Raw genomic sequence first — 25,981 nt, 5'->3', positions numbered from 1 at the left:
CCCACTGACACTGGATTCCTTAAAATTGGACAGTAACATTTCAGCAGAATGACAACTAGTGTACACTTTGGCATTACACCACAATAGGTTTTTTATTTCACTTATTATACTTTCCACAGTGTTTGTGTTTGATTTAATTAGTCTTATTATGCAGCTACTAGGTTCTTGCGACAGATGGCGTGGCGACAATAGTCCCATCAAGATATTTCCAAAGAGACAGCCCAAACAGAGAGGATTGTGGGAGCAGATGTGCTGGAAGACCTCGCCATTCTTTTACATCTTGTGGGTCAGAATGATCCAACAGGATAATCAGAGCAGCTTATACAGTAGTTCTAATAACCTTAATCCCAGGATTGACAATATCTAGGAGGATAGTATTACAGATGTGGAGTAAATCTTGTTTTTGCGATGCAGTCGCTGTTGAACACTTGAGTATTAAGCCCGAGCGAAGGAACTAAGATGTCTACTAAGAATCAAGGTAAACTGCTAGTTTGTATGTAGGGGGCTCAGCTTATTTGTAACGTATAGTAATAGAAATCACAACTTTGTGTTTGAAGCAAGCACCTTTTTGAGCTAAATACGCTGAGCAGTTGCTTAAGGAAACTGTAGTTATGGCTCTCACTGCTGACGTGTGACAAATCCCTATCTGAAGAGCGGCTCTTCAGCTAAAGTATAAAAAAAAGTATTAATAAAGCACACTTACAGCTAAGCTCTAAGTGAGTGAGCTATCCCTTTCCATTATAAATGACAAAAGAGACAGACTTGTAAAAATATATATATAAAAAAGGTCCCTGGTGAAAATGTGAATTTCTGATCAGTGAATCTATATTAAGGGTAAATATATAGATATTGAAAGAAGGCGCACTCTCCTATTCGTACTGTAGGTAGAAAATCCCTAAATGTGACACATCCAGAAACCTGCGCTATAATCAAGTCAGGTTTATTTGTGCTGTTACAGTCACAAAGGGCTTCAAAGTCACATAAAATGTTCCTGAAAAGTGATTTGTCCTCGCTCTACCATAAGCACGACAGCTTTCAAATTATGGCAGTGCACTTTCGACTTGTTTTTTAGTATTTCAGATGACTCTCATGAAGGATGACACCCAACCAGCAGCATCAAAGGCAACTTATGTTCAAAGTGAAAAATATCATCTACGGCCTGGAATTTAAAGAGGCACATTTTCGCCTCTATGCAGCTTTTATTCTGGGGAGATCAAACCGTTCAGATTGCATGGAAAATATCCAGCAATTATGCAAAGTGAGATGTTTTTCCACACAAAACATAGGTGTGAAATATGGACGTCATCTATGATAAACAAACAAAGTAGAAAAATGTGTTTAAAGCCACAATTCTGCCAGATGTCATGCATACAGGAGGACATCACTTCATGGAAGTGGTTAAGAGATAACAGGATTCAATCAATGAATTATGCATCTCACGATATACTTTAAACTCCATATGCCGGCTTACATGCTTCAATAGGAAACTCAATGTATAGCCCAGTTTAATACGACAAAGTGTGTGTGTGTGGAATGGATATAGGGTCGTGTTTATTTGTGCTGTGGGACGGATCCCTTTAAAGGAGGAGTTTGGTGTCAAAGAATTTCACAAACACCCTTTGACAGTCAGGAGCAGTTGTATTTAAACAAGGCAAAAAAATCCTCAGGGAAAATCCCTCTAATCTTTTTATCCCAATATCTGTCTTTGGACTCAGCAGACAGCAGTATACTATTAATCTGCTTTTGTCTGAGTGAAGCTGCAGGAGGCTTCTAGACAGAATGACACTTTCAGAGATACAGCCAGTGAAGCCACATGGTTCGTGCTACATACAATGACAGAAATATGAAAGGGAGCGCTCATTCTAATTAAGAATTCATCTTCCTATACAGTGCGTCTCAAAGCAGTTTAACTCATATTATGTGAACATGAGGAGAGCCGCTGACTACTTAAAACAAGGTGGTCAAAATCGTACATGTTAGTCACATGTAGCCATTCATATAAATCATCTAAAAATAATAAGTTGTTGCTTTTGACAAACACAGGCTACTTATTGAATTCATTAGATTTATCGTTACTGTTTCCATAGTGTTACCTTGACTCATCGTGTATTTACCTACAGTATACACCTGTCTATGTACAGGTTTACAAGAATCATTGGGCTTCATGCAAGAACATTTTCGTATTCTTGCTTTTCGGGCTTGTACGAGCGTGCCACGTCAGATTCAGCAAACGCTCCTAACTTCTGATAACTGTGTAAATGACATGCGTAAACATGATGAATGCCACCTGTGCGTAAATTAGTGTTTTTATGAGAATTGTAAATTAGCATAATTAACGCCCCACCGATACCATATAAGGTTATATGTCCTGCCCCATTCATTTGTCTCTGTCAATATGTTAGCATGCTGTCTAAAGACACGCTCTTCCAAGCATCTGAAGCGCATCGTAACAAAGTAAGTCAGCCATTACGCGCCTGGTTACACTTAGTCGTTTTGCAGTTTAAGATGTTCATATCGATATAGTTGTACAATACCATCAATGGTCAATTTAAATGGATGATGATATTGTTAGGCTATTTGAATACACTTATAATTATATTATAATTTGAATTGCAGAGTCAAACAGGATAATGTCAACATAATTTTGAAGTGTAATTTATAGAGGATTTTCAAACTTTTTCAATTATGAAACATACAATCCATTAGGGAGAAGCTTAGGTTTGGATAACAGCAGACTATAGTTGCACAGGACTCCTACAAAAGGTCTGGACCACTCGTAAATTGTGTTCGTACCTAAGAGAAAATTCAAAATGCAAGAAAATTGGTGGATGTAACAAGTTCTCCTAAATCACTCATACAAGCCACTTAAGAACGAATCTGTTCATACGAGTGGTTCTTGCAATTCAGTTCAATTCAATTCATTTTTCTATAGCGTCAAATCATAACAGAAGTAATCTCGAGACGCTTTATATATAGAGCTGGTCTTAGACCGTACTCTATAGTTTAGAGACCCAACAAGAGATCCCACCAAGAGCATAGCAACGCGCTGGCCAGGAAAAACTCCCCGTTTAGCGGGTAGAAACCAAGAGCAGAACCAGGCTCTGGGTGGGTGGCCATCTGCCTGGACCGGTTGGGTTGAGAGAGAGAGGCATGAGGCTCATTGTTCTTGAATATTCAAAGATGATCCAAATTCCCAAACTGTAAAACAAATCCTCGCCAAATATCAAACCAGATCAGTGTCATTAGCAGCACAGGGATAGAATATTAACCACAAATATATTTCCTACTACTGTAGTTTTTGAGATACATTGATTTATCTTTTTAAGGTGTTAAATGCACATTCCTGTACCATTAACTTATTTTTTTCGGTTCAGTTGTTAGACGCCGAATATAACCCAGCCCACTTCTCCACACCCATCATCGTTTCTTTCAGTGTGTAAGGTTGAATTGTCCTCAGGGATACAACATGGCACAACATGTCCAGTACTGACACGAGGCATACAGCCAGAGCGTCAACCAAAAATAAATTTCACTTCAATTTTTTCATTCAGAAACAAATACACAGTGTGCTAAACAGTCCAACAAGTTACTTTACTAGATGTCCTGCAATAGTCAGGATAGCCAAACAATTGACTAGAGTAAGAGATCCTCTCTTTTATATTGTTTAACACCAGAATGCTATCTGTCTTTCACTGTAGCCAAAACATTATATTAAAGCTACACTAATCAGTATTTTTATAGGAATAATGCATAAAATGACAATGTGTAATGCCATACACAGCCTTTCAGCATCTTTCAGCTCATGGTTTTGGTTTAACGGCCAACAAATGTACTATTTTGGTTCACTGTCACTGCTCTCATCAACCTCACACTGTAGTCAACTGTTTTCAAAGACAAAGTTAGCAACTAGCTGGTGAATGTAGTCGTTTAGCTGCTAAACAAACTGATATTTCCCTCAGGAGCTGGTGGAGACCAAAAATGGAGTTAAAGGGATCCACTATTTGACTTTTCACACCTCCTCCTCTTCCACATACCGGAGGACCACATAAGTGGTGTTATGGGAGGTGGCGAGTCATTGGTGTGACAGATAATGTAAAACACCACCTCTAACGTAATCAAGGGGTTGCCAAAGTCATCACGTTTCAAATTCTACTGGCAGGACATTTTACTAGGTAATCCCACTGGGACTGATTAAAAATCAATTTGTGTAGGACAGACCTCACGGAGCCAGTGTCATGAAAAACATAAAAAGGACCAATGACATACAAATAACATCAGAAAAATGCATGTCTTTACATAGTTAAACCCTGTAACTAAAAGACATTGACTGTACCACCCTGTAGAAAAATTAAACGTATAAGATAAGCAAAGAGAGCTGAGTAACCTTGAGATATTTCCAGTAGCTTTTGCACATTTGTGACACTGTAAGATCAGGTTCAAACTGAAGAGATTCAGGAAAAGGTTCCTACATTTGTAGATCCTTTCTCAGTCATTGACCTGAAGCTTTAAACACCAATAATCAAGAATCAAATTTGCTGTGTAAAAACATACATAAAGACAAAGGCATGGTCCAAAAGATATTGAGCATTTTGCCTCCTGCATATGTTGCACTACTTTTCTTCCTTAATAATATTGCAGTAAGACACAAATCTATTGTGATGGTGTTCAGTGACTAAAAGAGTTCACATAAACAAGCCAGCTGATGATTATGATTCAAATGTGAAAATAGGTGTGACATAATTTCACTTACTAGGCTACAGTCATACTTGGTACTCTGTCATCACGCATTAGCAGCTTAACCAAGTGGCTTAAGTCATCTGACTGTCAGTTTTACAATGAATCAATGACGTCAGTTTCAGGGACTTCTAACTATATCTCTACAAGGACCTAGAAGCTATGCCCTGAGCTAAAGTGCAATGCAATCACAGTTATTTACTGTATCCAGTCAATGTGCACACAGTGAAAAAATAAAATGCTGTACAGCCTTTAGATCTGCCCTACTTTTTTACTTGCGCTGATTTATGTTTAGCTAATGTACGATGGAATAAACATCATTCCATTTTATCAGGATAAAATAATTTATCTAATGAGAAAAAGGAGGCCAGATTCTGGGAACTTACTGGCCATAGAACAGTGCATTTAAATAATTGTTTTACCGATCAAAGGGATTTATGTGTGCGTGTGTGTGTGTGTGTGTGTGAGGCCGTGCAGTGTGCAAGCTTGTGGTTGGATAGGGGAGACTTGACAGGTCTGGTGGCAAATCCTGTGATCCTTTCATCTGATCAAAGTGATACAACAGCTTTTAAATGATTTAATGGAAAGGTAAATTTCAAACTCCAATGTGCTTTGGAGGTGAATCAATGTATTGGCATTAGGTAAACGTACGAGAGGACATATCTGTATTACTATGCTTCTAGTTTTTTGCAGTTCAATTTGATTTCTACTGCTGAATATGAATTATGATTCTGACCATTTATTTAGGCTAGAACACATCATTATTTTAAATTAATGGTCTGGTCTGTGCACAGACATCTGCAGTACTAGTTGTTGTTGTTGTTGCTTGCTTCCCCCATGCAGCTCAGGATGGTGAGAAAGCAAGCAGCAATACCACATTACCTTGAGGTGGAAAAAAAACATCTCTGTATTTGCTAGAATACTGAATTAGCTGGCAAAGGTACAATCGGGTGAAGGCTTTCATCCAAAGTGACTTAAGGTACCTTGACTTCATACAATTTCAGCACGGATGGCTCCGGTGGGAATTGAATCTCTTCATCTTGCAATGTTAGTGCCATGCAGAAATGAGCTATAAAGAGCTACCAGTCTTTCTTCATTGCATGTAGTATTACCACGTTTTATACGGTCTGTTGTTAAATATAATGACGTGAAAAATATGGCTGGACAGAAATGTCAAATACAGTTGATGTAAAGAGTTCAGCATGAACTAACAGTCTAACAGTGGTTTAGCTCGAACAAATGACGTATGTGAAGAAATCTCATTGTTAATTCAAAGCAGTTCTTTTGTGCTATTTAGACTTGGAAGGCTAGGGGAACAGATTTTATGTTTTTTTTCTTTTCTTTTTGTTTTACTGGCACACAAGCAGAGGGATGTGATAAACCAAGGCCAGACATTCATTTGCATTTGAATAAATGTAGCTAGATTTTAAAGCTGCATAAATCAATATTTTTATATTAACGATGGCTCAAATGACTATGTGCAATGGGAGAGCGGACACTCGTAGTGACAAACCCACAGAGAATTAACACCCAAGTCTGTAGCTCCCCTCAGTTCTATAGGGTAGTTCATAGTCAGGGATGCAAACACATGTAAGGTGAAAAAAAGAGAGAGCTACCAACGTAATATATAACCATGCAACGAATAGGGGTGTAAGAAAATATTGATACATATTAGTATCGCGCTATTATGTGTTGTGATACTGTATTGATTCTCCAAAACACTGTATCAATTTGTAATTAACCTTAGAGTGAATGTACTGGCATCATATGAAACTCGAAAACGAATCCATTGATACCAACCATGTCATAGCTTGTCGTGAAGGAGGCTAAATAACGCTCCAAAGTTAGGCAAAATTTTGGCGAGGAAAAACTGGCATGGCCATATTCAAAGGGGTATCTTGACCTCTGACCTCAACATATCCAAGTGAAAATGGGTTTTATGGGTACACATGAGTCTCCCCTTTACAGACATGCCCATTTTATGATAATCACATGCAGTTTGGGGCAAAAACAATGCATTTTTTGCATGCAGTACAAATGTGTCATTTTTGCCTATTCCAAAAGGGTGTATTTCTGGGGTGTTCTTTATACTATGACAGTTTTCTTAAAATACGATTTTAAAAAATCACAATATATCTCCTTGCCTGCAGTATCCCAATATATTGAATTGTTACCCTGTATCATGATACATATCATATCCCCAGATTCTTGCCAATACACAGCCCTAGTGACGAAGGCCTGCTATATGCTTATAGATAGCAAATTTCCCATGGATATGGAGTAAACAGCCAGTGGTAAAAACTAGGCAGCTACGGGGGTCCAGAGGCATGCCCCTCCAGAGAACAATTTGGCCATAAAAGCCCAAATTTGGTTCCTCTGGCACATTCTAATGCCTCTTTTCCATCATATTCACTGATCTTAATTATTGCATATTTTAATGAGTTTGCCTGCCTGACTGTAAATATGTAGTGAACTATTGTAAAGGAGAATTACGGTTATTGTGCATTTTAGCCCACATAGTCATGTAAATAGCTATTCCTATTTAAAGACCCAGTGAAATGGAAGTTAGAGTGTCTTAAGCTTCTGTGAGTATTCCCCGGCATCAAACAGCAGACGATATTGGCAACTAGCTGGTGAACAGGGCGAAACGTTTAGCCTACATAGAGCCAAGTTTCCCCTAAGGAGTTGGTGGAGACCAAAACAGAGCTACAAAAAGAGTGAATATTTTAATTAAATTCATTAGGCACTCTAAATTAATACTAATGTTGCTTTGTGTCTGCTGGATCCGTAAATAGGCAACTGTTTGCTAACATGTTCGCCATAACAACTGAATGTGATAAAGTTGTATACATAGCAATGTAAGTGTTGTGTTTACAGGATACATTGCCCAAAAGTGGCCTTTTTTTTGTTGCTATTGCTGCTTTTAGTGTAGAAAAGATCCACTATGACCAGCACCACTCGACTTGTCGGACAGCACCAGCTAGATGATGACATAACACACTACCTCTCACACAAAAACATTTAAACTCATATACTGTATGTCATCAGTTGACTGTGTGAAAGAACAATGTAACTCTAACTGAGTGCCTGCTTATATGTTTTGTGTAATTCCATTAAGAACAGCAGGACTATGACTGAGAGAGGGGTTTCAGTCCCAGTCTGTGCTTTTTGGCTCTCTGGGGTGACGGCAGCAGACGTCTGTACTGACATATTGCCTGTTTGTCTTTGAGTCTTCTGTTGTGTTATCTTGTGGATCTAATGACTTCAGTTTAGTAACCTGTAGTTTCTCTTCCATGCTGTGTCGTGTTAATTCAGGCAAGGCATACATAATAAGCGAGCAGATGCACAACTATCATTAAAGACCTTCAGGATGAGTTTAAGATGCTGAGTGTTTTTCTCACCCACCATCTTGGAACAAAATGAGTTCACTCAGGAGAGCTAAATCTGGGAAAAGTGACTCCTTTGTCACCGTCACTGCAGCACCTAAAATTAGGATGAACAGTGTAATATTTTTGTGTCATCACAGTTTACTTTATTATTATTACTCACTTTATTAATGAATATATACAATATGTTTGCTTGAGATGTATTCACCAGAACTAAGCTAGTCCATGAGACAACCTATACTCCCCTACATGTGTGCATATACACACGCAACATGGAAGTGATATTAGACCATATCGTTAAGGATTGTTTTCGTTATCACATTGTAGCTTTCATCTTCATGAACTATAATGGATCTGGTCCCCATTGCCATGGTATATTCATTACATTAAACAGTAACTGTTCATCCTTCATGCAGCACAAAGACGATATCTTTTACATCATTCATCTTAACAATGCAATAACATAACCAATTAGCTCTTTCATGGCTATAAAGCTATTAACATCAGAAGCCACCCTGGTGTGAAAATTATGATCTTTTCCTACGATTTCTTGACTAATGAGACACACTCACACACAAGAAATAGACATATGACAGCACATACTAGTTTTATTTTCCACGTATTATTTAATTTAGAGCCACCATGATAGTGTTATGGGACGCTTCTTTTTTATTTTATTTTTTTATTTACAATAATATTTTATTTTATAATATTTCACCTTATTTTGCAGATAATGTAAATAATATCTCTCTGTATCAAACCTTTTGAATTCATCTATTGTACAGGAACCCTCTTCCAGTATTCTTGAGTGACAGGTAGTCATAGTTAGATAGTCATAGTTTTTATAGTCTTTTTTACTTTAATCCAACTCATCTCAGGCAAATAATGTTAAGTTGATCTTTGGAAATGAGTTTTTAGTAAGTAAATAAGAAGGCATAACACTGGGTCACACTTTATAATTAAATCTTTACATGTGAAAATGAATATGCTTAATACCCAAAATATGTTTGTTAAGGATGTAATTTGCTGAACAAAAGATATGGCTTTAATGCACAAAATCTTTAGTCAAAAACAATAATATAATTGTCCGGATAATGCTGCTGTTTCGACAACAAACCGTTGCTTATGCATTTTGTATTAAGAATCATAAGCAATTCATTGCATTGGTTTCCTGACTATAAAGAGTATCGCAACTTTCCTAACATGGACCTGTCATCAGGCTGTATTTTGCATATGGATAAAGCTGGCTGCCATACAATTAGGGAGAATGCATTGTGATTTACACTACCTTTTCTCTACCTTAGAGCAAAGGAAAAATGCTCCTGTAGGTGGGCTCTTGTATATTAAAATAAACTCTTAAACCTACTGGCAAAAAAATTGCGTAAAAGTGTAATCAACTTAATGTACCAAAGCTAAATACAAACTGATCTCTCACTGTGAGCCAAGTGACAAGTCTTAAAATCAGTGCCAAATGTGGAGAGAGGTTTTTTTTAGACAGTTTTTGTCCAATTACCTTTTAATCGAAAACACTTTTATGTGTGCTGAAATGTAATTTTCAGTAATATCCAAAATGGAACCTGGCACTTTTATAGTCCTGTATATTATAGAGTTGTGATTATAGACTGTACTTGAAAAGAGCAAGAAAGAGAAGAATAACACCATTTGGGTGGCATGTCCAAGTATATTTACTGCCACAGTTAATTTTTTGATGTAGATTTATTCAGGGTGCTTTGATGCAGCGTGGCAATACAGCCCTGCTATTTCTCACTGATGTGCAGTGGTTTAAATAAACTCATACTTAATGCTGCCCAACACTGAAAGCCTGTTAGTGAACTACAGCAACAATCATTCATTCTGTCAGTGTATGAGGTCGGTAAAAGACCCTATGCTCCCTCCCGTTGTATTACCACCATCAACAAAACATGAATACAGCAGAAAATAAAGCAAAGCCTACACGGTGCTTAGAGGACATTCTTATTAGTGGTGTTTCATATTTTGGCCTCAATGACTAATGACAATCAGATGGGAATATCTTATGCTGCGGTAGTAAGTTATCCAACGCTGGACTAATGAGCTTATTGTTAATAAAAGATGTATGTGCTTGAATAAAGATACACAAGCATATTAAATTAAATGTAAATTATGCCCCATATGTATTAGCTTATATGTTAAAATGAGTCCATCAGTATTTGAATAAACTTGAGAAATAGATTTTTAAAAATAACACACTCACACACACACTCACACACACACTCACACCCCTCCCCCATCGACACTCGGCCTGACCAACGAACCAGCTCCTCCCCACCACAGCAGCCAACCTGTGGGAGGCTCTGCACTCTACACCCTTAATGCTGATACATTACAAACAACACTGAGGATGAGACATAAAAGAGATCCTGATATTATGATCCCAATGTTTGGCCACGAGAGAGTGACACTATTTCTCACTACACCTCAAAGAACCCCATGTTCTCTTTGTGTATTGATTAGCTGGGTCTCTGGCTCTTTTGTTCTCCTGCATTTGCACAGCTGATTTTTTTTTTGTATTTGTTAGAATTATTAAATCAATTAGGATCACAGTTTTTGAGGGAAGTCGTGGCTCAGTCGTGTTACAGATTATTTTTGCTTGTAGAAAATGATATGATAATGGTGGATCATAATGTGGTGAGCTTAAAGTATCAATGCATTAATAACAACACTGTTAGCAACTGACAGAAAAAACTCGCCCAGTTAATATTTTTGGTTCTCTACCATTACGAGCTATACAAATCTATTGGGTGCTTTTTATACTGTATGGGTCAATTACATCATTCATGTTTACTCAATCTGACTCGTAAATGATTACTCCATGCTCTTGCGTTTGAGGTAAGCCATTGGAGATGATGTTTCATAGGTCAACCAATCCCCATGGACCTGTTTTTATAAGAATGGAAGACACCTTTGGGGACGGAGAACACCTGCATGTTTTGCTAATGAGGCCTTGCAGGAGATTCACTCATTACAAGCAACCGTATTGCAGATCAATGACAAGACTAAAACAAACATAGCCAAATAGAGGAGGGGAATGCATTACTTTAGGACTTGGAATATGTTTAGTCCACGTTGCGGCTGACTGGAAAAGCTACACAGGACATGTTGTACCGAGTGTATGTTTGAAATAAATCCAGATGTCTTACCTTCACTGCAGTCCTTTCCTTGGAACCCAGTCCGAGTGCAGTCACACGTCGGCTCGTTGTTAATTAAACTGCAGACTCCTCCGTTTAAGCACATGTTGGCTGAACCGCAGAGGTCCTTTAAGACCCCTTCACTGTTGATCATGACGGACTCCGTGTTGTTGACCTTTACGTCAGTTATCCATCCAGTGTAAGGTAGCTGATCCTTGACTGCGGCCGACGTGAGTCGCAACGCCACGGATCGTAATTCCGGTGGTATTCCACCAACGTACAAATGGCTGAAAACAGTCATATCCCGTCTTTTCGACTTCACCTCCACCCATTTCGTCTCATTGTCCACCTTTAGGGTTGTGTTCTTAAAGTTTCTCCTTATCGTGACAGCGTGCCACTGGCTGTCGTTGACCACCGTGTCGGACACGACGGTCGCAGGCTCGGCGCAGAAGATTGAGAAACGAAGGCTGAGTTTACCGTTCAGTATGAGGAGCTCTAGAAAGTCACAAAATCCCTCGTCGTCGAAGTAAACTAGCAGCCCGTGGGAGCTCTTTGTTTTCATGTTGAAGCTCATTTCGCTTTCGCAACATGCATTCCACACTGGAAATCTGGCCCACTGGCCCTCAGCACCTGTAAACTCTAGACAAGTGCCTATTTCTACAAAGCAACAAATGAGCAGCCCAACCCAGATGACATGGGCACCATGTGGCTTCTGTAAAACCATTGTGTGACCACAAAATCTGTGCAGGTGGACAGGGATTTATGGGGCTGAACTTATTTATAAGTACCTTTGCTTAAGCAAGAAATATGTTGGGTTAACTGCGAGAGAGTAAACTGGCATATAAGTGACTGTCTACATGGATGAACAAGTGTGTGCTGATGCATTGTAAGACAAAAGGTTAAATGCTATAATATATTTGCATAGCAATAGGCTTGGCCAACACTTACTTCCTGGAGCAAATACCATTACCTCACACTGTCCAGGCCACTGGCCAAACCTCTCACTGTTGGCGCCAAAATAGTTTGAACTGTTTAAAGGTCCTCTCTGCCATGGCTATTTAGAGCAAAGTGACAGGGATTCAAATATCCATTGGGCACACTCGATCTAATTTATGTAATTATGGAACAGTCCCTTCTGGTGCCAGTTAGTGTGTGCACGGTTTCACTTGAGTTGAAATGGCAGCTTTAATCTTCATGCTCATGCCAGCATTCTTTGGCGGGTAACTGGGAGCCTCACTCGGGGCTTTTCACCCTGCATCCTCGGTAGCAATGAGAAAAAATGCCATATGGAGACACGTTGGCTGATAAGCTCAGCGAAAAGAAGCGGTCTGTCTGTCAAGGCAGTCCTCGGTCCCAAAGCTCTCTGCAAAAAAAAAAAAGAAAAAGCAAATTTAATATCAGTGTTTTTTCACCATATTCATTTCCAAATCCACTTTGGCCAAAGCCTTAACAAATCAAAAAGTCAGAGTTAATACTATGATGAAGGCAGAAGCGACATCCAATCAAGCACTTCTATCCAGAGAGGCCTTTTGTTGCAACAAACATGAGCCCTATCAATAGATGAATATCAGCAGGGCTTTCCAGGAAGCCAACAGCATCACTGGACACTCAGTATCCACTGAATCCACGCATGACTTCATCTTGGAAAGATTGTCTTTACAGCATGCAGAGATTAAAACAACAATGTGCACATCATTTTGCAATATAATAAAAAAAAAAAAAAGAGTAAATTATGATATAGTCTGCACTAATCGCATCCAGATGTTCGCAAAAACAATTCCTGCACACAATCACAGTCACTAAAAAGAAAAGGAAACCGCTGATTTACAATCCCCATTATTTCTTTTTAGGGAATATTACTTTTTGCTTACAACTTCTGCAGCCGTGAATGATCCATTATATCAGCAGCATTCCGACATACAGCAGGCTATAACACTCACTGGCCTGTCCTCTTCCTGAAGACCTAACATGAGGAAAAAGTGCGTCATTTGATTCACAATGGTTGGTTTGTGTAAAGACGAACAGTCGGGCTGCTTGCTGCTGGGTCTCTCAGTCAGACCCCCCCAATATATGTGCTCTTCTTCTTCATCATATTCGCCTCGTCACTATATGTTTCGGAGACGGATTCAGCTTTTTTTTCCTTACAAACACCAAAAACGCGTTAAAACAAGAACCTGATGTTAAAAACATCCGCAATTAGTTTGCATTTCAAAAGAAGAGGAAGAAATGTAGATCGAGGTTGGGCACCGCACTTTAAAAACAGACTCTTCTCCAGAAAATGTGATGAATACGTTACATGATCATCCTGCTTTTAAAACAAGACGTGGTGGGTTATTCCTCACCGGCTATATTCTGCCATCATATCATCAAGAATATGTTCCATTCCTTAACATCTGCACCCTGGACGACAGCTGGAAAAAAGGCGCACTATGATTAAGAGTATATTCTATTTCCCATAATGTCGCTCACAACTATACAATTCCTTGCAAAAAAACAAGATTTTTACCTTTGCGCGTACGTACACCTTTACTTCTACGGGACCCCTAAATAGTTGTAGGGGAAAAAAAATGCGATTTCATGCAAAAACACCTGCACGGTGCTGCTGCGCTCCTGCATGGAAAAACCACAACTGTCCGTCTATTTTGGGTCTGTTTTGAGAGGAGAATGTACCTCAAAACCTTCACATCAAGATCTGCTTCCAAGTGAATCACAGCATCAGAGACAGAGAAAGAGAAAGACAGAGAGAGAGAGAGAGAGAGAGAGATCCACTTTCACTCTAACTCCACTAAAAAACCTCAGTGGTATAAATAAATTACCTTATTATATTCCGTCCTCCAAGTTTGTTTTCCAGATTAAAAAAAAAATCAAAACTAAAAAGAGAAAAAAAAGGAAACCAGCCGGATGGATGGAGTAGCCCTATGTCGAGGAGGAGAGCTGGGACGCAAATCCAGTTATCTTTATGTGGAAGAGAGAAGGTGCAATCTGGTTTCCCTGTTGAGCTTATCCAGCGACTGTCAGGAGCCACAGACAGAGCGAGTATCACGTGTCTGCCAGTGATGTCTACATGGGAGGGGCTGAATGCAGTACCTTTTGGTCTCTTGGTCTCTGCGCCTCTCTGCCTCCATATCAGCATCCATCCACGCACATTTATGGCATATAGGCAACTTTTGGAGAGATAAGGCTTGTAAAAAAACTGCTGCGATTGATTCATTGATCGTGCAAGAGACACCAAAACGCAGGGAGGGAAGCAGTCAGAGATGGTTTAGTGGATGGTTTTTAGTACACTGTTAAGAATTTCCCAGTAAAATAACAATAAAAAACTGGCAGCAGGGTTGCCTTTATGTTACTGTAAAATTAACATTGTTATACTGTCCCTGAAATTTACAGCTTTGTACTGTTAATGAAAAATACTGTTTTTTTTATTAATTTCACAGTATTTTACAGTTAATTAACTGTTTTAAGATACATTATATAGCTGTTTTTCCACCTTTCTTTTACATTATCTTACTGATCTTGTTCTAATGCACTATTTAGGTTGTATTTTTTACATACATTTTAATAAACTTTTTTTTTTTCCCCAGATGAATAGACTTAGAAGGTTACAGACATAGGAATAGTCACACTAAATACAATTAAAGGCAATATATCCTTGATGCAATATATGTACACCTCAAGTGCAACTTTGTTTACATTTTATTTATTACATCTGCTCTACCTATTTTACAAGTGCAATTACCTCTGTTTACATTACACCTATTTTTATATTTTATACTTCTAGTGTAACACTTCTGTTTACATTCTTTACTACATCTACTTTACCTGTTTTATTTGCTTTATAACTGTGTGTGTTTTACCTGTTATATGTTTTATCTGCCTCGTTTAGTCTTGTCAAGTATTTGTTTTAAAGCTCTGACCAGAAGTGGCAACTGTGAATCTCGTTGTATTTAATACAATGACAATAAAGCTTTCTATTCTATTCTATTCTATTCTATTCTATTCTATTATTGCAAGTGATCAGACCTACATAGAAAAAAAACAAAAAAAAAACAACCAAGAGTTCTCAGTTTTAGGGGTTATAGGCTATTATGAGTTCCAGCTGAATGATTAAATACTCCAGGGGTGTTTAATGCCCTGTTTTCAAGTAGTACTCTATTTTGTTCTGGCATGTTTATAGTACACTGTATATTTATTACCTTTTCCAGCATCTCTAAAGGAGGTTCATACTATATTTCATACTGCATGAATGACAAAAGAAACAACCATATAGCACATAATAATATTAACATTAAACTTAAAATAAACTTCATTTATATGGCACTTTTTTAAGAGCAGAGTTACAAAGTGCTATACATAAAAACAGAACAAAGAAATCAAAAGACATGGGGGGCAATGAGACAAAGTGTCAGATAGCAAAGCAAGTATAACAGGGGATGATTACGATAATGATTACAAAAACAATAAAAGTAATTAAAAAAGCAAACGAACAGACAATAAAAATAAGTTAGAGCCAAAATGGACAAAGATCGGAATAAGGTATTAAAAGCAGAAGAGCGATTTAAAATGGGGCACCGTTTCACATACTGTATAGTTTACATGCATACTTCATAGCCTGTGTTATGCAAGCCTGTGTTTTTTAATATATATATACAAAATATAAATATACATATTTGCTTTCATTATGAAAACTGCTGTATTAATCCAATAAGTACTGAGAGTTCTAATCGCGGATGTCCTCAATCACTGTAATTAGTAAAAGACTCTGCTGCTGGTTGCGTACATTAATAATCTGCTCCCTTCCATTAACTACTTTAAGGTTGGAACAACTAACAGACTGAGGATATAGAAGCAGAGGATGTGGGCTGATGACTAGAATATTGCTATCTAGAGGCCAGTGTGTAAAAGCCGGGCTGTGAATGAGTAAAGTGAGCACTAGTTCAGTACATCAACAAGATGTCCTTGAAGGCACTTAAAGCTTGAAGAATGAAATAGCTGCTCAGTGGCAGGAAACACAAAGGTACAAGAAACGGTCCTCATTGTGTTCTGCTTGGACAGTAAGGCAAGGTCTGCTTGGCCAGGTGAAAGGCCACGTAGTGTGCACATTGAGAAATATATATATCAAAATGCCTTATGAATGTGAAGAGCAAAACCTTAAAATACCACTTGATGCTTGTGGCCTCGACAAGTTTTGATATCTTAATATCTCAAAGTCGCTACAGTATGGTATATTTTTCTTGTAGTTCCAGGCATTATAACTTTCTTCAACTTATTTTACAATAATTCATAGGATCTAATACTTCTTGTTATTCACATAGAATGATACAAAGATCATATACTGCAGTTGGTATGTATTAGCTATGTGACGGGCGAGCCTAGTGTAGTAGTAAGCTTTGCTATTGCGTTCTGCATTTTATTCCAGTTGTGAGAACCATGCAGTGAAATATCCACATGTGTCATTGGCTGCTATAAAAACACTGCACAAAGGGGGAAAATAATGATTTAAAGGAACAGTGTGTAACATTTAGGGGGATCTATTGGCAGAAAAAAAGAGTATATGTTTGTATTGTATAAGTATGTTTTCTTTTGTGTATAATCACCTGCAAATACAAATCCTTGTGTTTTTGTTACCTTAGAATGTACCATTTACATCTACATACAGAGCGGGTCCTTTTTTCATGGAGCTGGTCGCCATGTCTCTACAGTAGCTCTAGATAGTGGCATTCTTGTTTTCGCATCAGCCATCGTAGTTATCCTACATGTATGGCACACAGGAAAAGTTTCAGTAGGTTGCAATCTACAACCCCACTGCTAGATGCCGCCAGATCCCACACACTGCACCTTTAATATTGCACCAAATTATGCATGTATGATTAATTATGGTGCACAATGACCTATACAGTTATAGAATACTGTAAGAAAAAATGTGATAATTTGCACCTGTCTGTTCACAGAGTTTATTATGCCATTTGACGCTAATTTCATGTGCACATTATAAATGTATCCTAGTTTTATCCATTTGCTAACTAAGCATGCCTAATGCATGTTTTATACACACAAGGCAGGCCCTGCACCACAATTTGTAGACTTATGTCGGGTGCAATTGTGGCGCAATCAGTCTCTCAATTCAGTGGTGAAAAGCTGCTTTGTGTGTTTCATGTGACCAGTAATCTCACACATTTCTAAAAAAAACAGGCACAGTGAGAAGATTACATTGTTGTCAGGTATATGTCATCTGAAAAAATATTAAAAAAAAACTTTCCATTTAAGAATATTTCAACAGATAAGATAAGTGTTTATTTTAGACAGGCTATACATGAATATTAATGAGGCTCAGTGGTTCTGGAAACAGATATTCAATCAGATATCATATTTAGTTTGTTTGTTACAAGCTCACTGTGCAATGCATTCAATTCTCAACTGAGTACTAACCTTATATTTGTCTTAAAGTGCTTGCAGTGAATCTTGTTAACTCATACATTTTATGAATTATCATTAATTATTAAAACTTTAACTGGCCATAGCATTAGCTTGTTGGTGGTAGCTGCTAGCTTGCAATTAACTGATTTAGTTATTTCTAACATTAATTAACTTGACATTTCAAGTTACAGGACTAATAAATAAATAAAAACTTTAAATGTTATTACCTACCATCAAGTGGGTCAATCACAAAATTGGTCAGTGCCTCTATAGGCTTAGTTTTGATAGACTGGTAGAAACAAAGACACTGTAAATGCATAGTTAGACTGAAGTAGAAGACTTAATTGGAATAAATGCGAAAATATATAAGGACATAGAGTATTATATAGGACTGGAGAGACTGTCCGAAAAATGGCTGTACAAAATGTTTTTATTACCGTGTAAAATTTCAACCCATCACTGTTTAATTCACAATTTCAGCAAAACTTAGAAATCAAAACCCCCAAAAAATAAGCTTTGTTTTTGTGAAGACTGAGGGTTTGAAAAAATAATGTTTTTTTTTCAACTTTTGAGGTTATAGAGTTGTTTGTGTGACAGATTGAGGCAAACAGAGAGATGTGAATTTAAGATGAATACAAGTCTAAGCCGTCTAGGTTCATACCGGGGTAAGATAAGGCAGCTTTTTGCTCATGCATTAGTAATCTCTCACTTTCCAAAGCAATCCAAGTCAAAAGTTTAAAAATAATATAACATTAAAACCAATCAATTTTGTTAAGTTACTCATTAACAAATATTTTAGGTAGGCAAATTGTACTTAGAGAATCAGCTGACGTTTTTATTTTTTTCTTCTTCCTATTCTTCTGCTGCAGTTGGATCTCAGAAACCATGACCCACAGCGTCCAGACATTTCAGATACGCTTCGAAATGTCACACACTTCTCAGACGTGAACAACTTAACCAATGGGACTGATGGCGCTTTGCAAAATCACTTGGCACAGAATGAATCAGCTACTAAAAAAATGAACCCCTATATGCTCATATATAATACAATTGTCTCATCCTCATCCCTAAAGCAAGCAGACTTTAACTCCATCACTTCAGCCACCTTAGGCCAAACAGTTTTAGGGGGCTGCACAAATTTGATCAAATCAACTGTGACTTTTTTGACCTTTTGTGGTTTGCAAAACAATTGGCTCCTCTTCCGGTCTTTTTACACAGCAGGCTAAACTCGTCCTGGTCCAGTCTCTCCACTGAATGCACAGAGATGAAATTTATATTGATCTTGAATCAGGTAAATCAAATATATTTACACCTGGAGTAGACTATTATTTAACACAAAACAGAGGTAGGCTAAAGGGGGACTGCATTTTGGTAGCCTACTGAAAAATCGAATTTTCACCGGCGTACCATAACTGACCCATAATGGGCTGTTGTGAGACCAGATGCATTTTTTTTGACCACCATAAATGTATAAAGTACTCCCCTATCGTTTATTCACTTGACAACCGCATGACGTCCCACTCTGCTGTTTTATCATGGTGCAACCGCAGGAATGTGCATGAATTAAATAACTAAAATAAACAAATGAACATGATTTGTTTGCCGATCATGGAAGCTGGCACGGCAGGGATTTCGTGTCTGGTTATCTAAGATCTGCACTCTGGAGGATGAAACAAAGGTGTAAGTGTTTGTGTGTGATTATTTTGTCAGCTCCTCATTAAAACGAGTGGGCACACTCTTTGACACCTACCAATTCCACCATAACATTGAGAAGGTACAACATACCTCTTTTTCCTGTCTACTGTTTCTAAACATCCATCATTATTTATGACAGATGCAGTCCAATTGATGTCTTGACTGATGCTATAGTGACCAATTACACTAAGAGCAGCTTCTCATTCTAGTTGACGACCATTGACATCTACAAGAGAAAAGGGTTTTAGAATGAAAACTAATATCAGTCACACGGTCAGTTTTGTGTTAATAACAGTCTCAACATTAACAGTAATGTACAAGCACATGATTGTAAGTGAACATTGTTTATTTGGTGCTCAAGATAAACACATATCTTGAGGAAAAATGCAGAGTGTTGGGCTAAAACAGATGTGAATGGACCTTGGTATTATTGACGTGTTAGTGGAACTGGCCATCAGATCTCCTCCAGGACCATGAAGAACATGGTACTGTAAGCAATATTCTACCAAGCTAATTTATCTTTTCCCAGATTTATTCAAGAAACGATATATTTACTCTGAGCAATTCTGAACCTCCTGCACAAGGACATTACTTTCCTCGTGGGGTGAAGGTTTTCTGGCAGATAAAGTAGTCTCATTCATGTCAGACACCACCTTAGTGCAGACTATTCTGCTGTAATAAAACAAGATATAATTGGCTAATCTGAACCGCAAGTTCTGTATTTTACTTTCACAGATAGTTATTTTTATGTGTGCGGCCTTCAATTTTCACAGCGTGTATGCCACTTTGGAATTTACACCTTTAAATGTAATGAATACATCTTTTTTTCCCCCTTTAACTAACAGTAAAATAAGGATTACTAACTAATTCACTCATTTTATTATGTCTTGTCTCGTTGAGCCCTGAATTTGTTTGCATTCCAGTGTATCTGTACTGTGAGTATGATTATAAGATACACAATTCTAAGAAAATGTTCTCATGCCCTACACACCCACACAGGTGTTTTCAATTACCTTGGCTGATTAGTCCTCCAGTCAGTAGGTGGCAGCTGGGTGGAGCTGTGATGGATGATGATGTAATCTTCATTTTCTATTAATTTGTTCTTCACTCTCTTGTACATTGAACCTGTCAACTAATCACTGTGGACATACAGTAGTGAGAAAATTATACACGAAATGTGATGTCACCCATAGTAACAAGGGTCAATCCCACCTCTTCTCTTAGCTTCTCTAAGTTCTTTAGTAAAAAGTTGCACTCAGCAGCTTTGTGTGAAATGTCCGTGGACCCAAATAATATGACTTTCTGGATGACTGATGCTACAGCCTATGCAGAGAAGAAAAAGCACGATTGTTCTTTTTTTCAAATATGTGATTAGAACCACAAGAGGCTCTACGATAAGAAGTGGACGTATAGTCACTGTGACGTCACCCAATGGTTGTGGACTGCCATTTGTGAAGCCTTGAATTCAGCATTTTGGCTGTCGCCATATTGTTTTTTTTGCAACCAGAAGTGACACGAGAGGTTGGAGTACAAGAGTGGGAAGTACAACCGAACACTGAATGCAACATTTTTAGGTGACAAAATGTTACAATTAACTTTCATGAACTGAAAACAAAAAGTGAAAGGGTTAAAGTTGTAAGATGAAAACACGGACAACTCCCAGACCGGATAAAGCCGTGGTAGCCACCTGTCAATCACAAGTAGCCAGACCTTGAAGCATATCCTGCCTTATCGTCTATTTTACTCTGAATGGGACCATAATTTACTAAATGAACATCATGCTGTATTGAAGAAGACTTGAAACTAGCGATTGAGACCATAAACTCATGTTTACAATGTTTACTGAGGTAATAAATCAAGTGAGTATAGGGTCATTTTCTCATAGACTTCTATACAATCAGACTTCTTTTTGCAACCAGAGGAGTCGCCCCCTGCTGGCTATTAGAAATAATGCAAGTTTAAGGCACTTCTACACTGGCTTCACTTTTCAGACCTATGAGGTAGACCACTGGTTTCTACTAAATGGCTTCTGTCATAGGCCCTCTGTTGGCTACATATCATAAGCTATAAGCAACAGTCAACTAAACATTTTTTTATTCACTGATTATAATTTTCAGAGTGAAGCAAGAATGATTTTCAACAACATCAACAATCCCCCAGTGTTCTCTTAACCTTAAAGCCATGAAACAGTCTCATTTCATAACAGTTGGGGCACACTGGGCAGGGATACATTTACTAAAAAGACACAAATTGTCTTTTTAGTAAATGCTTCCACCATATAAGAGTCCTTGTCCCTCTAAAGTAGCCACATTTATCTCATAAGACTTTCACCACTCACCAGCTGGGACCATTTCTCTCTCCCTATTGAGAGCATCTGTATCCCCTAGATTAATGCTGATTGAATTTAGAAATCTGTATCATTACAGTTATTAGATTAAGAGAGAGGGAAAAGGGCATTACAACTCTGAATTTCATTTCAGAGGAATTAATGAAACGTAGGATTGTGGACCACAAAGAGCTGGTCACATGTCCGGCCTGAATGAGCTTATCGATAGTATTGACTCATACATAATGACCCTACTGAAGATGCATGAGAAACGCATTAACATGCCAAAAATATCTGATTAAAACCTGGATTTCAAAGCCTGAGCAAACAGTCTGGAACAAATTGCTTCAGTCTTTATTGACATCAGATCCAGGGATTATTGAGTCAATTGAGTTTTCACCCTTACTATTTTTTTCACAGTATTTGCATGTATTTGTTTTGTACAAAACGTTTTCATTGGGTTTCCATTATCGTTGGTTGAAATTTCAAAGGTCTATAGGTCTACTGATTGAACAAGCAAGTTTGTTTTATCATTTTATCAACCCAACATTTTGATTCTGTTTGCAGATTGTTTGGCTCCAGCAGTGCAGCAGTGTAGAGATGTAACTGAGTACGAGGGTTTTTCTTCATATGTCATTTCACTCCATTCAGATTTTAGCTAGAATGCCTTGATTTAAACCATTGTTAAAACCATAAACTATTTAATATATTTATAATCATCATAATTATAATTATAGTCTTTTTACCAGCGTGAATTCCACGACTCTTTACAATTGCCTATTCATATCCATAACAGGTTGGATCTAGTGCAGTAGCATTACATTGATGTCCTGAGTAGATTTGTATGTGTTTATAATAAGCAAGAATGATAAAAAACAATGTTTGCCATTCCACATACAGGTCTCTAATATGACCTACAAACAAAAGGAAGCATAGACTTGTTTATTATCTAACATGCAAAAGACTAGTACAGTTCAGGGTCTCATTATTTAGGAAAGTTATCAAGCTATAGAGCTTTAACAGTGTAACAGCTTAGAGTATGAGGTCCTTGTCATTTCGGACCTAACACCAGCCATAACTACTGTGCATGAAGGGCTACCTCCAGGTATAAAAAGTGAAGCCAGTGCAGAAGTGCCTTAAACTTGCATTCTTTCTAATAGCCAGCAGGGGGCGACTCCTCTGGTTGCAAAAATAAGTCAGATTGTATAGAAGTCTATGAGAAAATGACCCTATACTCACTTGATTTATTACTTCAGTAAACATTGTAAACATGAGTTTATGGTCTCAATCGCTAATTTCAAGTGTTCTTCAATACAGCATGATGTTCATTTAGTAAATTATGGTCTCATTTAGAGTCAAATAGACCATAAAGCAGGGGATTCTTTAGGGAGGGCTACTTTGTGATTGACAGGTCGCTACCACAGTGTTGTCCGGTCTGGGAGTTGTCTGTGTTTTCATCTTACAATTTTAACCCTTTCACAGTGTGTTTTCAGTTCATGGAAGGTAATTGTAACATTTTGGTCATCTTAAAATGTATTCAGCATTCGGTTGTACTTAGCTCCATCCTCTTGTGTCAATTCTGGTTGCCTATAAGATGGCGACGGCCAAAAACCAAGATGGTAACAGCCAAAAAAGCTGAAATTGAGGTTTCACAAGGGCAGTCCACAAACCAATGGGTGACATCATGGTGACAACGTCCACTTCTTATGTACAGTGGATGAATGGAAATCACAGTGGAATTTTGCCATTCAAAATGCTGGTGCAACCAGACAAGACTAGACCAGTTGTCACCAAACAAAAACAAAAGTTTGTATCATTTGAAAGATGCTACACTCTCTCTCTACACATGGATGCTTTGAATTAATTTTTCATGTTTTCTGTGGTTGGGTTTCACAGCAGACTCAGACATCCTCAGTTAAATATTTCTTGACTTGGACTGGAACACAATAGAAGTCATACTGAATGACATTCAGATGTCAGAGCTGAAGTGAATACTTTTTGTACTGATGTCAAGGTGTGAAGTATTTCTTATCTGACTCTTGTATCAATGCGTGTGTTAGAAACCAGTCTTAATGGCTTTTTACATGTGTTGTGGTGCGCTTTGGATTACCACGCTACAAACATTACAATCATACTTCACATATTTCTTCCATTCTTCCATACTGGGGTTTGACCTTGACCCCTTGACCCTGCTTTCTACCCCCCAGTGAATCCAGTATACAAAAAATCTTTGTGCCTGGGTCCAGCAGTTCCCGACAAACTGAGATAACTATTCCTGAAAGATTGGGTCAGTGGATCACACAAGATCATCTCAGGCAGCACAATACTCCTGCATTCATGAAAGATGAAAGATTGATTTCCCTCTCACAGCTCTTCATCCACTCTTATCTGCACTATTCATGAGATCTTTGTTGCCTTGGGGGACTCTAATAACTATGTGTAAATAAACATGCAAGCAACTGTTTACCCGCAATATCTGTTTGTGTGTGCGAGGGTGTGTGTAATTCCTGCACACTTCTGATGAATAATGGATTTGAACAAGAACCCTCAAAGGTATTAAAGGCAAACCTTGACCTTGGTCGTATCATGAAATGGGCATTAATCCTCACTAAAGCATGCAGCATCATTCCTTATTTTTCATATCTTGTTCCATCAGGTGCAGCCATTATAGGATTAATTGCACACAAGTCTAGGTGGAATTCCTAGAGTTTACAAACCACACAACCAGTGCTTTATTCAGTCTAAAACTAGCTTTCTTTTGTGCAAAATGCATCATTACTGCTTTTTGTTCACAAGGTGTTATTTCATGTTGCTCTGACCTTTACAAAGTCTTATCAAACTTACTCCACACATGATTAGCATCTCTATGGATATGATTCAATCTCAGTTTATTCCAGACTTTACTGAACTGTGAGTCTAAACTTGGCAAAGTTCATGAGATTAGTGTGTGCTGGAAAGGGAGTCACAAAGGAGCAGCCGTATCATTGGCCAGTATCTGTAAAGCATATGATAATGTGGAATAATATTCATTGGAGTGCAAGCTGGTGTGAAATGGCCTGATAAAATGAGAATGTTGACACACCTGCTGATCACAAATAGTAATCCCAGCATTTTTATGGCAGCTTCTTTGCCTTATCGTTTGGGATTGTCAGTGCTATTGCTATAGAAAAAGGCTTTTTACTGAATACAGGCTCAACACCCCCAAAATAGCAAAAAAAAAAGCATAGCACAAACACACACACAAAGACACGCAAACACACACACACACACACACACACACACACACACACACACACAGACTATACATTAGATATATTTCATTGCACACTATGACGTGATTTTAAAATATAATTTGGGTATATTTTCACTGGAGTTTAGCTACTCAGTTAAAATGCATCTCCATTAATTTATTTTTTATTAGATATGTAGGAGAGAGCAGGGGCGGTTGGTACACAGTAATACAACTAATTTGATCCCTGCACAAATACAGGTGCCTGCTAACAATTTATAAAATTGATTAGAGCCCAACGCAAACGTCAAAGACACAATTTTCATAAATGTACAAGAAGTGCATTTTCACAAAATTCTGCCTCCCCGGAACAGTTGGGAGAGTAGGTAAGGTCGGTTGGGACACCTTGTTCTGGGGTAAATAAATACCCTTTAATTTGAAGAAAAAAAAAATGCAGTCTAAATTTGAAGACCGTATATTTACAATGTCACTTGTTCACAAAATTCTTTGAGAAAATTTGTAAAATTATTATAATTTCATAAATTACTGAGATGGAATTTGGCAAAAAAGGGTTTCTGACTGGTTGCTACTTGAGTAAACATTCACACAGTGGGTATTATTCAATTAGGAAAAGCCTTTGTCTTGTTTTTGTCTGCTTTTTGTTGATTTCTAACAAGGTAGGAACTATAAACAATACTGCCCCAACAATCCCAGGGAGAGCAGACACACTTTGGACTCATGCTAGTTACCAACAAAAATTCAGACAGCTAACACTAGCATCATCTGATATACCTGAAAATCAGCTTTCGAACAATATGTTGTTTGTATGTGGCATAACTTAAAACAGTATGGTAGAAGAAAAATAACAAAAAGAGCCAAAAATGAACTCACTGTATATTTCAAAACTGTGAATAAATTGTGAGGAATAGTCAGAAGGTCTGCATGAGGGTGAAGGTGAAGAGTGTGAGTATGAGCATGGTGAATGGCGTAGTTGCTTTCTAACTTGGTAACTGTCCCGACTATCCTCCTA

General features: G+C 37.9%; 1 protein-coding gene across 5 annotated transcripts in view; it reads right to left on the bottom strand.

The window, feature by feature from the left end:
- LOC119495851 (neurexin-1a-like) overlaps positions 1 to 19,602 on the bottom strand; it is a 288,620-nt gene extending 269,018 nt beyond the window's left edge. For 2 of the 5 annotated variants that reach the window (XM_037782731.1, XM_037782733.1), the window contains exons 1-3: positions 19,487 to 19,600; positions 14,104 to 14,298; positions 11,300 to 12,650 (exon numbers count right to left, since the gene is read on the bottom strand). In XM_037782731.1, coding sequence (XP_037638659.1) covers positions 11,300 to 12,011 — 712 coding nt within the window. In that variant the 5' untranslated portion in view covers positions 12,012 to 12,650; positions 14,104 to 14,298; positions 19,487 to 19,600. Of the gene's footprint in view, positions 1 to 11,299; positions 12,651 to 14,103; positions 14,299 to 19,486 lie in introns of those variants that run through there. The other 3 variants (XM_037782730.1, XM_037782732.1, XM_037782734.1) reach the window with 3 other exon arrangements.
- Positions 19,603 to 25,981: the final 6,379 nt, after the last annotated feature.

The sequence above is a fragment of the Sebastes umbrosus genome, chromosome 10 (assembly GCF_015220745.1).
Source record: "Sebastes umbrosus isolate fSebUmb1 chromosome 10, fSebUmb1.pri, whole genome shotgun sequence".
Lineage (NCBI taxonomy): Eukaryota > Metazoa > Chordata > Actinopteri > Perciformes > Sebastidae > Sebastes > Sebastes umbrosus.
This window is presented reverse-complemented; position numbering and strand designations above follow the sequence as displayed.